The sequence below is a fragment of the Tachysurus vachellii genome, chromosome 23 (genome assembly GCF_030014155.1).
Source record: "Tachysurus vachellii isolate PV-2020 chromosome 23, HZAU_Pvac_v1, whole genome shotgun sequence".
Lineage (NCBI taxonomy): Eukaryota > Metazoa > Chordata > Actinopteri > Siluriformes > Bagridae > Tachysurus > Tachysurus vachellii.
Window position 1 is genome coordinate 389,665 of NC_083482.1, and position 17,500 is coordinate 407,164.

The window sequence follows — 17,500 nt, forward strand, 5'->3', positions numbered from 1 at the left end:
CTACATTATATATACACTACATTATATATATATACTACATATATATACACTACATTATATATACACTACATTATATATATACACTACATTATATATACAATACATTATATATACACTACATTATATATATATACTACATTATATATACACTACATTATATATATACACTACATTATATATATACTACATATATATACACTACATTATATATATACACTACATTATATATATATACACTACATTATATATATATATACTACATATATATACACTACATTATATATATACACTACATTATATATATATATACACTACATATATATATATACTACATATATATACACTACATTATATATATACACTACATTATATATATACACTACATTATATATATATACACTACATTATATATATATACACTACATTATATATATACACTACATTATATATATACACTACATTATATATATATACACTACATTATATATACACTACATTATATATACACTACATTATATATACACTACATTTATATATATACACTACATTATATATACACTACATTATATATACACTACATTATATATACACTACATTATATATATACACTACATTATATATACACACTACATTATATATACACTACATTATATATATATATACACTACATTATATATATACACTACATTATATATATATACACTACATTATATATATATACACTACATTATATATAAACTACATTATATATATATATATACACTACATTATATATAAACTACATTATATATATATATATACACTACATTATATATATATACACTACATTATATATATATATACACTACATTATATATACACTACATAGATATATATACACTACATTATATATACACTACATTATATATACACTACATTATATATACACTACATTATATATATACACTACATTATATATACACTACATTATATATATATACACTACATTATATATATATATACACTACATTATATATATACACTACATTATATATATATACACTACATTATATATATATATACACTACATTATATATATACACTACATTATATATACACTACATTATATATATATACACTACATTATATATATATATACACTACATTATATATACACTACATAGATATATATACACTACATTATATATACACTACATTATATATACACTACATTATATATACACTACATTATATATATACACTACATTATATATACACTACATTATATATATATACACTACATTATATATACACTACATTATATATACACTACATTATATATATATACACTACATTATATATACACTACATTATATATATATACTACATATATATACACTACATTATATATATATACTACATTATATATACACTACATTATATATATATACTACATATATATACACTACATTATATATACACTACATTATATATACAATACATTATATATACACTACATTATATATATATACTACATTATATATACACTACATTATATATATACACTACATTATATATATACTACATATATATACACTACATTATATATATACACTACATTATATATATATACACTACATTATATATATATATACTACATATATATACACTACATTATATATATACACTACATTATATATATATATACACTACATTATATATATATACTACATATATATACACTACATTATATATATACACTACATTATATATATACACTACATTATATATATATACACTACATTATATATATACACTACATTATATATATACACTACATTATATATATATACACTACATTATATATACACTACATTATATATACACTACATTATATATACACTACATTTTATATATATACACTACATTATATATACACTACATTATATATACACTACATTATATATACACTACATTATATATATACACTACATTATATATACACACTACATTATATATACACTACATTATATATATATATACACTACATTATATATATACACTACATTATATATATATACACTACATTATATATACACTACATAGATATATATACACTACATTATATATACACTACATTATATATACACTACATTATATATACACTACATTATATATATACACTACATTATATATACACTACATTATATATATATATACACTACATTATATATATACACTACATTATATATACACTACATTATATATATATACACTACATTATATATATATATACACTACATTATATATACACTACATAGATATATATACACTACATTATATATACACTACATTATATATACACTACATTATATATACACTACATTATATATATACACTACATTATATATACACTACATTATATATATATACACTACATTATATATACACTACATTATATATACACTACATTATATATATATACACTACATTATATATACACTACATTATATATATATATACACTACATTATATATACACTACATTATATATATATACACTACATTATATATACACTACATTATATATATATACACTACATTATATATATATACACTACATTATATATACACTACATTATATATATATACACTACATTATATATACACTACATTATATATATATACACTACATTATATATACAATACATTATATATACACTACATTATATATATATACTACATATATATGCACTACATTATATATATATACTACATTATATATACACTACATTATATATATATACTACATATATATACACTACATTATATATACACTACATTATATATATACACTACATTATATATACAATACATTATATATACACTACATTATATATATATACTACATTATATATACACTACATTATATATATACACTACATTATATATATACACTACATTATATATATATACACTACATTATATATACACTACATTATATATACACTACATTATATATACACTACATTTTATATATATACACTACATTATATATACACTACATTATATATACACTACATTATATATACACTACATTATATATATACACTACATTATATATACACACTACATTATATATACACTACATTATATATATATATACACTACATTATATATATACACTACATTATATATATATACACTACATTATATATATATATACACTACATTATATATACACTACATTATATATACACTACATTTATATATACACTACATTATATATATACACTACATTATATATATATACACTACATTATATATACACTACATTATATATACACTACATTATATATATACACTACATTATATATACACACTACATTATATATACACTACATTATATATATATACACTACATTATATATATACACTACATTATATATATACACTACATTATATATATATATATACACTACATTATATATACACTACATTATATATACACTACATTATATATACACTACATTATATATATACACTACATTATATATACACTACATTATATATACACTACATTATATATATACACTACATTATATATACACTACATTATATATATACACTACATTATATATATACACTACATTATATATATACACTACATTATATATATACACTACATTATATATACACTACATTATATATACACTACATTATATATATACACTACATTATATATACACTACATTATATATACACTACATTATATATATATACACTACATTATATATACACTACATTATATATATATACACTACATTATATATACACTACATTATATATATATACACTACATTATATATACACTACATTATATATATACACTACATTATATATACACTACATTATATATATATACACTACATTATATATACACTACATTATATATACACTACATTATATATATACACTACATTATATATACACTACATTATATATATATACTACATTATATATACACTACATTATATATATATACTACATATATATACACTACATTATATATACACTACATTATATATACACTACATTATATATACACTACATTATATATACACTACATTATATATATACACTACATTATATATACACTACATTATATATATACACTACATTATATATATACACTACATTATATATATACTACATTATATATACACTACATTATATATATACACTACATTATATATATATACACTACATTATATATATATACTACATATATATACACTACATTATATATATACACTACATTATATATATACACTACATTATATATATATACACTACATTATATATATATACTACATATATATACACTACATTATATATATACACTACATTATATATATACACTACATTATATATATATACACTACATTATATATATACACTACATTATATATACACTACATTATATATATACACTACATTATATATATACACTACATTATATATATATACACTACATTATATATACACTACATTATATATACACTACATTATATATACACTACATTTTATATATATACACTACATTATATATACACTACATTATATATACACTACATTATATATATACACTACATTATATATACACACTACATTATATATACACTACATTATATATATATACACTACATTATATATATACACTACATTATATATATATACACTACATTATATATATTTATATACACTACATTATATATACACTACATTATATATACACTACATTTTATATATACACTACATTATATATATATACACTACATTATATATATATATACACTACATTATATATACACTACATTATATATACACTACATTATATATATACACTACATTATATATATATACACTACATTATATATATATACACACTACATTATATATACACTACTATATATATACACTACATTATATATATACACTACATTTTATATATATACACTACATTATATATACACTACATTATATATATATACACTACATTATATATACACTACATTATATATACACTACATTATATATATACACTACATTATATATACACTACATTATATATATACACTACATTATATATACACTACATTATATATACACTACATTATATATATACACTACATTATATATACACTACATTATATATATACACTACATTATATATACACTACATTATATATATATATACACTACATTATATATATATATACACTACATTATATATATACACTACATTATATATACTCTACATAGATATATACACTACATTATATATACACTACATTATATATACACTACATAGATATATACACTACATTATATATACACTACATTATATATACTCTACATAGATATATACACTACATTATATATACACTACATTATATATACACTACATAGATATATACACTACATTATATATACACTACATAGATATATACACTACATTATATATACACTACATAGATATTGTAATGAGTCTGTCTGTGTTTCTGTCCTGTTTCTGTCTGCTGTCTTTTCCTGTGGTTAATTGTTTGCTCCGCCCACTCTTTGGTTTCCATGGACATTAATTGTACTCCTTCTCTCCTTCAGGTGTTTTGTCTTTGTCTCTAATTGGTTCTGCTCTGTGATTGGTTCTTGTCTGTTATTTATACTCTGTGTGTTCACTTCCCTTTTGTTGGTCGTTATTGCTTTGTGCTTGTATGTATGTTGTGGATGTTCCGGTCTCCTGTCTGCTCTGTATTCTGCTCTGTTTTGCCTGCCTGTTTGTTTGCTTGTTTGTATTACCTGTTTCTTGTTTTGGTTTAAGTAAAATCTAAAACTGCATTTGGATCCTCACTCGCCTTTGTCCAACCTCGTGTCAGATATATACACTACATAGATATATACACTACATTATATATACACTACATAGATATATACACTACATTATATATACACTACATTATATATACACTACATAGATATATACACTACATTATATATACACTACATAGATATATATACACTACATAGATATATATACACTACATAGATATATACACTACATTATATATATATACACTACATTATATATACACTACATAGATATATACACTACATTATATATACACTACATAGATATATACACTACATAGATATATATACACTACATAGGTATATACACTACATAGATATATATACTACATTATATATACACTACATAGATATATACACTACATAGATATATACACTACATTATATATACACTACATAGATATATACACTACATAGATATATACACTATATAGATATATACACTACATAGATATATACACTACATAGATATATACACTACATAGATATATACATTAGATGTCGCCTTGGGGTCCTAAAAATGCGTCAAACACATAATGTGTTTTATGTTATTGAACGTTAGGAAATTATATTTCTTGTTCCGTTTGGTTTGTTTTAGTTCTTGGTTAACGAACACAGCTAACAGCTAATCCATGTTAGTTACTCATTAGTTTTTGACAGGAAAACAGACAATGTTTGTAGATTCCGAAGCTCTTAATAAGGACATTAAAAATTGACCCATGCTTTTTTGCTTAAAGGTGAAAAGACCCAATTTTGTGTTCTGTAAGATTCCCTTATCTGTCAAACATATTTTATTAGATTGTCCTGGACTTAACACAAGCAGAATGATCTTTTATACAGTTACTTCACTTAAGGACATTTAATGACATTATGTCTGAAAAGGGTTTGGATTTTTTTTTATCTTATGTTAATTTAAAAAATGTATGATATGACTTGCTGTTTATATTTGTTTTGTTTTTATTGTATTTATATATTTGTGTTTTTGTAATTGAATTTTACCATGAAAATAGCTTTAATTGCTGACATGGTATTAAATAAAATAATCAGAATCTGAATCTGTTTGTAGATTCCCAAGTGATAAACAGAGACGAGTTTCAGTTGCAGCACTAAACACTTAGTTTTAATGGTTAACTCAGCTGACAGTCCTGGAAGGATGTCACCAGTTAGGTTGGCAGTTCAGCCTCAAAGTCAAACTTTGTGGGGTTTTTTTTTTTGGTTTATGTGACTTTAGTACATAATTATTTAATGTTGCAAAAGTATTGCAGGAAAGGAATAAATAAAAGATTGAACAGTTTTTGGCACCTCAACTATCTAACTTTCACATTATGTTCTTCTCAAATTTGTGATTTGCTTCCACCTGCAAATTGCTTTGTGTATCATATTTAATAAACCAATCCAATTTAAATGTGTAAATGAACATGTATAGTCACACCATTGTAGCAGTGTTACATGCAGTAGGCTATAAGGTAAGTAGTGATTGTTCATATGAAGTTTACTCAAGTGGAAGAATGTAAGTAATAAACTTACACCTACTAGCACTATGTATTATATTGTGAAAAAGGAGATTATCTTAATATCAAAACCTTAAATTTTCTCTGGACTTAATGATAAATACATGTCTGACATTTGGAACGACCAAAAAAAACTAGAAATGGCATTCATGACGATTTATGGTGATTTTATTTCTTTGCCTACATTGACGCTGATGCATTAAGAGGAGGGGGTCCCCTGTACCAAGATGGAGGCTCAGTTGACGCATTCGCTCCAATGTACTGCCGTATACAAGGCGACATCTAGTGTGTATATCTATGCTGATGAATATGCAACATGAAGAGGCGGGGAATGCTAATGAGTGTGGAACATATCATTACAGTTTTTTTCCAATTGCTAACACACAATTTTTCAAACTAGTCTGGTTTTATCAAAATACTTAACACAATTCACAAAACCACACACCCAAACTGCAAAATACCTCATATATCCTGCAAAATGAAGCACTGCAACCAAAACTACACATAGCATTATCAAAATCAAACTTTTGCATGAAATGGCACACACTTCATTCATATTACCAGATTTTTGCCTAACCAACTACACAGTGTTGGGCATAATGAAAAGCACCCCCATCTTTAGTATGCTTTGCCATAATACTAAAATATGTATCAGATTGTTCACATGCACAGAAATATTTGCAGATACACACACATGCTGTTGCAACATTTTTTTATTTATTTATTTTTCACTACAGTAAACAGGTTGGTGCAACATATGCATAGCAGATATATTTACATGGGACTGAACAAAAATATTCTTACAAAAAACAGTAAACTGAAAAAGAAAATTTCAGAAAAAAAAAGAGGCAAGAAAATTAATTAGGCAGCATCTTGCCACACAGCCGGGTCTGGCCACAACGCCTCGTCAACGTCACAGGCAATATCTTCCCTTGCCAGACATCGAGGGAAGAAGCGCCTTGAGTGCCTTATCCATCCCTGAATTGCACCCACATCAATCTCATCACATGCCTCTTCCATGGCCTGCACAAGAGGCATGCGCACAAAGGGCTGCCGGTCATATACCTTCCACCGCCATGCCGAAAAGAACTCTTCTATCTGGTTCAGAAATGGTGAGTATGGTGGGAGGTATTGCACGAGAAATGTTGGGTGGTCAGCAAACCAGTTTTGGACTGGGGCTGCACAATGAAAGGTCACGTTGTCCCATACTACAACGTACCGGTTTCTTTGATGGTCTGCATCATTCATACACTCTGGTGGTATGAGAATGTTGTGAAGTCTGTCCAGAAATGTGAGAATATTGGCTGTGTTGTATGGTCCAAGGTTGGCATGACAGTGGAGGGCACCATGCATACTGGAGATGGCAGCGCACATTGTGATGTTCCCACCATGTTGGCCAGGAACATCTATAATGTCTCTGTGGCCAATGACGTTTCTCCCCCTTCTTCTGGTCTTTGCTAGGTTGAACCCAGTCTCATCTATAAAGATGAACTCATGTGGGATTGCATGAGCATCCATTTCCAGTACTCCCTGAAAACAAAGAACAAAAATCAGTCAATATGGTGTTATCCAGTACACTGGGAAACAATGTTGTGTGTAGTGTACTGCAGTCAATATAGTACTTAAAGTATCTAAAAGTACTTACATAGTACTTTTCATAGTGCTTACATCCTGATTGAAGTGTTAACAATTAACCATTGAGGTGTTTGGCCAGGTGGCACTTGGCCAATTAGCTCATGTAGTGTCATTTTGAATGCCAGTGTTTTGAAATGGCAAACATGTGACTTTATGTCAGATTGTTGTGTCTTATGCAGAGAACTGTGTAAACTGTGTTCAGTGCATTTAAAAAGTGCCATTTTGAAATGCAAAACGTATGTAAAGCAGAAAATGTGTTTAGACTAGTGTTTAAAGTGTTTAGAAGAAGTTTTGCTCTCTGTGTGTCAGTTTAAATAATTATGCTGTGCATGTCATTTTAGTGTGTTAGCAAATGGAAAAAACTGTATTGTACAAAGGCTTTTTATACCTTCATCATACAAACACCAAACATATAAACATAAGATTAACCGGAATAGATATTGTTTCTTATTAATATCTGTGTATGTATGCATGTATGTATGTATGTGTGTTTGTTTATAAGCAGAAGAAGAAGCCTTTATTTCAGTCAGGAAATACAGTTAGTGTTGGCGGTATAGTTCTGTTCTGGGCGAATTATCCCGCGCGCCTTCCATGCGTATGCATGGACAGAGCGGGGAGAGTGGCAGCTGGAGAATCGAAGAGACCCCAAAACCTACCATATGCCAAAGAGTTCCCCTAACATAACTGATGTGGTAGGCGCTAACCGGCTTGTCGGAGGTCAGGGGAAGCGTCACCCTGGGGAGCCGAAAGCGCGTATTGCGATGTGCATAGGAGGCTGGTGACGGTCGTGGAGGTGTATCCACTCGGCTATAGTGCAGCAGGGGAAGCATCACCCTGAGCTGAGCAGAAGGTGGCATATTAGCAACAAGCATGTTGTACATCCACTCAGGTAAGTGCAGCAGGGGAAGTATCACCCTGAGCTGAGCGGATGGCGGCATTTGCAACGGCATGTGTATGTCCACTCAGCTATAGTGCAGCAGGGGAAGCATCACCCTGAGCTGAGCGGATGGCGGCAGGAGAAGGGGCGTAATTCGCCCGTGCGGCGCAATTAATGATCAGGGGAAGCATCACCCTGGGCTGAGCAGATGGCGCATATTGCAACAAGCGTGTTGCTTTTGAGGACGAGCGTGTAGTATATTCGCCGGACATTGTGGTGATGGGTAGGGGAAGCGTGTGCCCTGTAGGGACTCGGATGCTCGTGCACTGATATTACATACTTGTCCGGAGCTATGCTGTGATCGGGGAAGCGTCACCCCGGGCCGAGCGAGAGGCAGCGAGATAGCAACAGCATGTTGCTCTGGTCGGGTAGGCAGAGTGTGGCTCTTAGGGGGTAAGCTAAATACTCCCCTGCAACTGCGGCGGCAGCAGTTGACTGTCCCCTAGCTGTAGTGGAAGCGGCTGTGGAAGCATGCGCCCAGAGACTCGGCTGCATGAGAGGTTGATTTACAGGCATACAGGGTGAAATGCGAAGAACTAGGCAGGAACGGAGGAGAAGGAGAAGAAAGAAGGGGGGGAGAGGAAGAGGGGGAGAAGGCACGTTGGAAAGACATATCGTGATCAGATGGAGTCCATGACTTTTTGCGCTTCTAACGTGTCCTGGATTCCCAGACGCACGTAGCGTTCAAATGCCGCAGAAGACCATCAACCCACACGTTTTAAAGTGGGGATCGTAGTGACCAAGGCTGCCATTGTAGCTGCTCCGATGCGGAAGGAGTGAGATGTGTAGAGCTCTGGAGAGAGGCCGCAGGATTGGCATGCGTAGCGTGGACGGGTGGCGAACCAGGATCTCGTCATGGCTTTTCTCTCCTTTTGGTGTTTCTTTTCTGATGCCGTCGAGGAGCAGGCGGATGGATGGATGCCCTAGCAGACTGCAGGGATGCAGTGGAATTGGATGCCTGAAACTTGACTTTTAATGGAGGAAGTTTGCATTTTTTTTGCTAGGTAACAATGCGTGATGAAAGCCCTCACAATTGCAATGTTAACTGGCAAGAAGGGGACTGAAAAATAAGCACTGAAGCTAAAGAAGCGAGTCCAAGCGGAGTCATACATTTTTAATGTGGATTTAGCTATGCTTTATCTCATGTACAGGGAAGCTGCGGAAAGGTAAGACTGCAGAGTGGAGCTTCGTCGAGGACAGTCAGGGCGAATGCTGGGCAAGGCAGGCTCGAAGGAGAGGCATCTGGGCACTGTTTTGAACTCCTGAAATTTGAAACGAGACAGGCAGTCAGCTAAAGTATTGTCGAGGCCAGGTATGTGAACTGCGCGCAGCGTGAAGCTGTCCACGTAAGGTGCTTTATAAACTTATTGATGAAGGGGACTGAGGAGCACCCTTTGTTAATGATGTGGACGGTAGCTTCGTTATCGTAATAGACGAGGAATTGTTTCCTGGACCACTGGTTACCCCAAGGATGCACGCCACAACGATAGGGTATAATTCTAACAAGCTGTGGACAGGACTTTAGGAGGGAGAGCTAATAATTCTTTTGGCCAGGCGCCTGCGAACCACTGGTTATTAAAAACCCTCCGAATCCTCTCGAGGGAGCGGCATCGGTAAAGAACTTGAGCGCAACGGAAGTTTCTACCGCGTCATTGTGAAAGAAGAAATTCCGTTCCATCCTTCGCATAGGAGGGACCAGAAATGCAGTTCGTATTTGCAGCCTGTGTCCAGCTTGATAGAATCGTGCAGATACTCGACTGGTTTAGAGATATTAAGGAGTCTAGAGATGAAGGAGCGACCTTGCATGATTATCCACATAGCAAAATTTAAGTGTCCTAAAAAAGAGAGGAGCTGACAAGTCTATGATTAAAAGTTTCATGGCGTGGCGAAGCATAGCAAAGTGAAGCTTGACCTATCATGAAAAGCATAGCATAACATGCCGTAGCATAACGTCACAAGGAATAGCATACCTAGCATAATACAGCATGACAGTATAGCATAACGTAACACAACATAGCCTAACATAACGTAACATAACATAGCCTAGCAAGGCATAGCATAACATAACGTAATGTAACATAGCCTAGCAGGGCATGGCATAACCTGGCGTAATTTTACATAGCCTAGCAAGGCATAGCGTAACCTATCGTGACATTACATAGCCTAGCACGGCATACGGGAACATAGCATAACGTAACATAGCCTAGCAAGGCATAGCATAACCTAGCATAACATAACGTAGCCTAGCGAGGCATAGCATGACCTAGCATCAAAGCATAGTATAGCGAAGCATAGCATTACGTAGCATGCATTACGTAGCATAGCATTACGTAGCATAGCGTAATTTACAATCAAAGCTGCTCCGGTGGACCAGTCACCGTAATTACACGTTGGATTACTGTTTAACTGCAAAAACGATAACGAGTATTATCACGACAGATGTAAAAAAGTCGTACCGGATTGGGCGCGCCGGAAACGGCTGATTAGCAGCTGATGCACTTGACTCCGAGGCCTGCCTGAACTAACGCGAAGCTTAATTATCACCACATACTGTATACATTACAGCACAGCGGAATACTTTTCTTCACATATCCCAACTGAGGAGGTCAGGGTCGGAGCACAGGGGAAGCTATGATACAGCGCCCTGGAGCAGGGAGGGTTGAGGGCCTTGCTCAAGGGCCCAACAGTGGCAGCTTGGCAGTGCTGGGGCTTGAACTCTGATCCTCCGATCAACAACCCAGAGCCTTAACCACTCGAGCCACCTGTGTGTGTGTGTGTGTGTGTGTGTGTGTGTGTGTGTGTGTGTGTGTGTGTGTGTGTGTGTGTGTGTGTGTGTGTGTGTGTGTGTGTGTGTGTGAGAGAGAGAGAGTGTGTGTGAGAGAGAGAGAGAGAGAGAGAGAGAGTGAGAGTGTGTGTGTGTGCATGTTCAGGAAAGAAACACATTTGTGTGTGATGATCAGGGGGCACATAGTTTTGGCCACACAGTGTATTTAGTGCACAATAATGTGATTCCAAAACAGTAAAGACACAATAAGTGGTGATGCAGATGACTTTAATGAACCAAAATGACTTATGTGTAACATGATGATGATGATGATGATGATGTGTAGTGCAGGTGTTAAACATCTACTGTAAATGGTAGAATTGTTTTCACTGTTATTATTATACTTTCTCCTCTGGGAGACTATGGCAGCTCATATCAGCACATTGTTGTTGTTGTTGTTGTTGTTGTTGTTGTTGTTGTTATTGTTGGCTGTTTTCAGTGTTTCTGTCTGAGAACATTACACTAACATCATTATACATTATGGTGTATTTTATTCTTTTGATCTAAACATGAAGGAAAACTCACTTTACTGACAAGAAGATTCTGAAGAATGTAGAATTTCGAGTAGGAATTTATTCATTCATTCATTCATTCATTCATCTACCGCTTATCCGAACTACCTCGGGTCACGGGGAGCCTGTGCCTATCTCAGGCGTCATTGGGCATCAAGGCAGGATACACACTGGACGGAGTGCCAACCCATCGCAGACGAGTAGGAATAACAACATTAATCAGCATTTGTGTGTGTGTGTGTGTGTGTGTGTTATGTGTGTATGTCAGTGATGTCCCACACAAAGTCCAGTGGCAGGTCTTTCATCTGTTCCTGATAAACACGGTCAAAGTGTTCATTCTGTGTCACTGTCAGAAAGTTCTTCCAGTCTCCCACTGTACCTGTACACACACACACACACACACACACACACACACACACACACACACACACACACACACACACACACACACACACACACACACACACACACACACACACACACTCAGATCAATAGCAGTTCTGTGTAAAAGCACAGCATTAGATGTTGAAGCAGCAGGTTCAGGACTGCAGATCATCTACAAAACACTACACAGGAGCTACAGGGATGCGAAAAATCCCCCAAATGATGTAAATCCATTTTCAGTCAATGTTTTGATTTAAAGTATTAGTGAGAGTTTGTGTGTGTGTGCGTGTTTGTGTGTGTGTTTGTGTGTGTGTGTGTGTGTGTGTTTGTGTGTGTGTGTGTGTGTGTGTGTGAGAGAGAGCTAAGCAGCGAGTAATTGTGAGTAAACAGTGAAGTGAAGCTGAAGCTCAGATGATCCATACCCTTGCGGAGGAAGCCTCCTTTCTTATGATCTACCATATCATCAGGTAAATACTCGTAGTTGGCTTTGGGGTCTTTCTTCATGTAGTTGAAGCTGGATTTTTTCACCACGCTGTCGATGACATCATCTGACACGTTCTTCCCCAAAAACGTACAAATCTGCACCACGACTCCTCTCAGGTCCTGAAACACCACAACACACTTTTACACTCATTCAGACACTGAATTCCACCAACACTAAAGTAGCTGTAGGTCATGGTGTGTGTGTGTGCTTTAACTCTCTTCATCTGAATATATTGTCTTCTGGTAAAGTAGGTTCCTGACTTTTGTATACTATCTGCTTAACTCACTTTGTTCTAGAGTTGTGTGATTTTGAATTCTGTTATATTCTATACCATTGTTGATCTTATAGTGTTGGTCTTTGTTGTTCTCTCAGCTGATTAATCAGGAATAGTTTCAGTCTCCCTTAAGGTGTGAATAGTGGGCAGGGCTCTAATCATTTAAACTGAAGGTTCTGTAAGTATCTCTAACACATTATATCATAGATGTCTAGTACTGTTTAACATATTATACCATACTTTAATTCTCACCTTGGTTGACCGCAGATATTTGCCTCAAACCCATCTCTGTAATCACCTCATACTGTCACAGACGCTCTCGTCTACAGAGCAGAGGTCACAATCCCAGTAACCTCATCTACCCTCTTCTCTTGTGTAAGTCACACACAGCGGTGGTAGGTGGGCTCTGGAATTGTCAGTCTGCTGTAAAGAAAGCTGATTTTATCTCTGCTTTAACTTCCCATTACTCCTTTGATTTTCTTGCACTAACAGAGACCTGGATATCCCCACAGAACACTGCTACACCAGCTGCTCCATCCTCTGCCTATGCTTTCTCTCACTCACCATGAGAAACAGGCAGGGGTGGTGGTACAGGTTTATTGTTGTCAAAGAAATGGTGCTTTACACCTCTCCTCTTGTCACATTTAACCATCTCCTCTTTTGAATTCCATGCCATATCTGTTACCTCTCCAATCAACCTTGTTATCATTGTTGTTTACCGCCCTCCTGGTCCCCTAGGTGACTTCCTGGAAGAAATGGACACACTGCTTAGTGTTTTCCCTTCTGATAGCTCCCCTCTGACGGTGCTTGGTGACTTCAACCTCCCCTCTGACAAGCTACATTCTTCTTCCCTCCTGTCTCTTCTCGACTCATTCACCCTCACACTCAACAGCTACATCCCCACACACAAAGGAGGCAATGTCCTGGACCTGGTTTTCACCCGTCCTTCTCCAGCTACAGACGTGACTGCTACCCCACTACACGTATCTGATCATCACCTGGTATCCTTCACCATCACTCTCCCTACCCTACCTAAAACTACCTCTCACCCCCTCGCTCTTACCCAACACAACCTTCACTCTGTCTCCCCTTCTTCTGTAGCTTCTGGCACTCTTTCTTCCCTTCCTGATCCTGAGTCTTTTTCCTCACTTACCCTTGGACTCGGCCACAGATACTTTCCTCTCATCTCTTTCCTCAACCATGGACTTTCTCTGCCCTCTGTTCACTAAACCCAAGAAAACCTCTTGTTCTGCTCCTTGGCTTTCAGATGTGCTGCGCAACAATCGAAGAGAGCTAAGATCATCAGAGAGAAAGTGGAAGAAATCACAGCTTGATGCAGATCTTGATTCTTACCGAGCACTCCTGGCCAAGTTCTCCTCAGATGTGACTTCTGTCAAGACTTCCTTCTACAAGGAAAAGCTTAAAGCTTTGTCACATGACCCGCAGAAGCTCCACAACATCATCTCTTCTCTGCTCAACTCTGCTTTGGATCCACTCCCTTCCACTATGCTCCAGACCATCTCGCAAGACCTTCTGCCCTTCATTTCCACTATCATCAATAGATCCATAGCATCTGGTCAGGTACCAACTACATTCAAGAGAGCAAGGGTTATTCCCATCCTAAAGAAACCTGCGCTAGATCCATCAGACATCAGTGACTACAGACCGGTTTCACTTCTCTCGTTTCTTTCAAAAAATTTTGAACGCATTGTCTTTAATCAACTGTCTGTCTATCTCTCACAGAACAACCTCCAAGATCCCAACAGTCTGGCTTTAAAGTAGCTCATTCCACAGAGACAGCCCTTTTGGATGTCTCTGAGAAACTACATGCTGCTAGATCAGCCAAACTGTCATCCGTCCTTATCCTCCTTGACCTTTCAGCAGCATTTGATACGGTCAACCACAAGACTCTCTTGTCCACCCTCAGGAGTCTTGGGATTTGCGGATCAGCTTGGGAATGGTTCGCTTCCTACCTGGAAGGACGCTCAGATCAGGTAACATGGAGAGGAGTAACGTCTGCTCCACGCAGACTCTTCACTGGTGTCCCACAGGGCTCAGTACTTGGTCCTCTTCTTTTCTCCCTGTATACTCACTCTCTTGGTGAAGTTATTTCCTCACATGGGTTCTCTTACCACTGCTATGCTGATGATACACAACTTATCTTCTCTTTCCCACCCTCAGATACCACAGCTTCTGATCAGATCTCAGCATGTCTGGCAGAAATATCATCATGGATGACTGCTCATCAGTTAAAGCTCAATCCTAACAAAACTGACCTGCTGATCATCAGGTGATTCATCCCCAGGTCATGACCTTGCTATATCCCTACATAACGATCTGATCTCCCCTTCAGCCACAGCTCACAACCTTGGGGTAACCATGGACAATCAACTGTCCTTTTCCTCTCATGTTGCTAATGTGACTCGCTCATGTCGGTTTCTTCTCTACAACATTAGAAGGATTCGGCCATTTTTGTCCACACAGGCTGCTCAGGTACTTGTTCAGTCTCTTGTCATTTCTAGACTGGATTACTGTAACACACTGCTGGCAGGTCTACATATGAACGCAATTCGTCAAATTAAATTCGCAAATGATCCAAAATACAGCTGCACGGCTTGTTTTCAACCTGCCAAAGTTCTCCACACCACCATGCTGCTGTGATCCCTCCACTGGCTTCCGGTAGCTGCACGCATCAGATTCAAAACACTGATGTTGGCCTACAAAGCCAAAAACGGACCATCTCCCTCTTACCTAAAAGCCCTCATCACTCCTCACACTGCACCTCACACCCTCAGATCTACAGCACTGCACCACTGGTCCCACCATCTCTCAGGGTAAGAGGGAAGTTTACTACAAGACTCTTCTCTGTACTGGCACCAAGGTGGTGGGATGAACTTCCCCTAGAGGTCCGGACAGCTGAGTCACTGGTTATTTATAAAAGACCTACTTATTCAGGAAACACTTCAACTAGCACTTTCACTATCCTTTGCATTTATTTAAAAAAAAAAAATAATAATAAAAAAATAAACTCTG

The 17,500-nt window shown here is 34.5% G+C and overlaps 2 protein-coding genes across 3 annotated transcripts in view; both read right to left on the reverse strand.

The window, feature by feature from the left end:
• Positions 1-8,203: 8,203 nt before the first annotated feature.
• LOC132838616 (uncharacterized) lies at positions 8,204-11,154 on the reverse strand. 2 transcript variants are annotated; one of them, XM_060859059.1, is made up of 2 exons: positions 10,703-11,154; positions 8,204-8,947 (listed from the first exon to the last, which is right to left on the reverse strand). In XM_060859059.1, the coding sequence occupies exons 1-2, from the start codon at positions 10,844-10,846 to the stop codon at positions 8,279-8,281; spliced, it is 813 nt and encodes a 270-aa protein (XP_060715042.1). In that variant the 5' UTR covers positions 10,847-11,154; the 3' UTR covers positions 8,204-8,278. The 2 variants fall into 2 exon arrangements, with proteins under 2 accessions (XP_060715042.1, XP_060715041.1); XM_060859058.1 differs by lacking the exon at positions 10,703-11,154 and adding an exon at positions 9,709-10,197.
• Positions 11,155-13,024: 1,870 nt separating this feature from the next.
• The window catches only part of LOC132838617 (amine sulfotransferase-like), a 10,133-nt gene continuing 5,657 nt past the window's right edge, over positions 13,025-17,500 (reverse strand). The window contains exons 5-6 of the mRNA XM_060859060.1: positions 14,132-14,312; positions 13,025-13,704 (exon numbers count right to left, since the gene is read on the reverse strand). Coding sequence (XP_060715043.1) covers positions 13,577-13,704; positions 14,132-14,312 — 309 coding nt within the window. The 3' untranslated portion in view covers positions 13,025-13,576. The remainder of the gene's footprint in view (positions 13,705-14,131; positions 14,313-17,500) is intronic.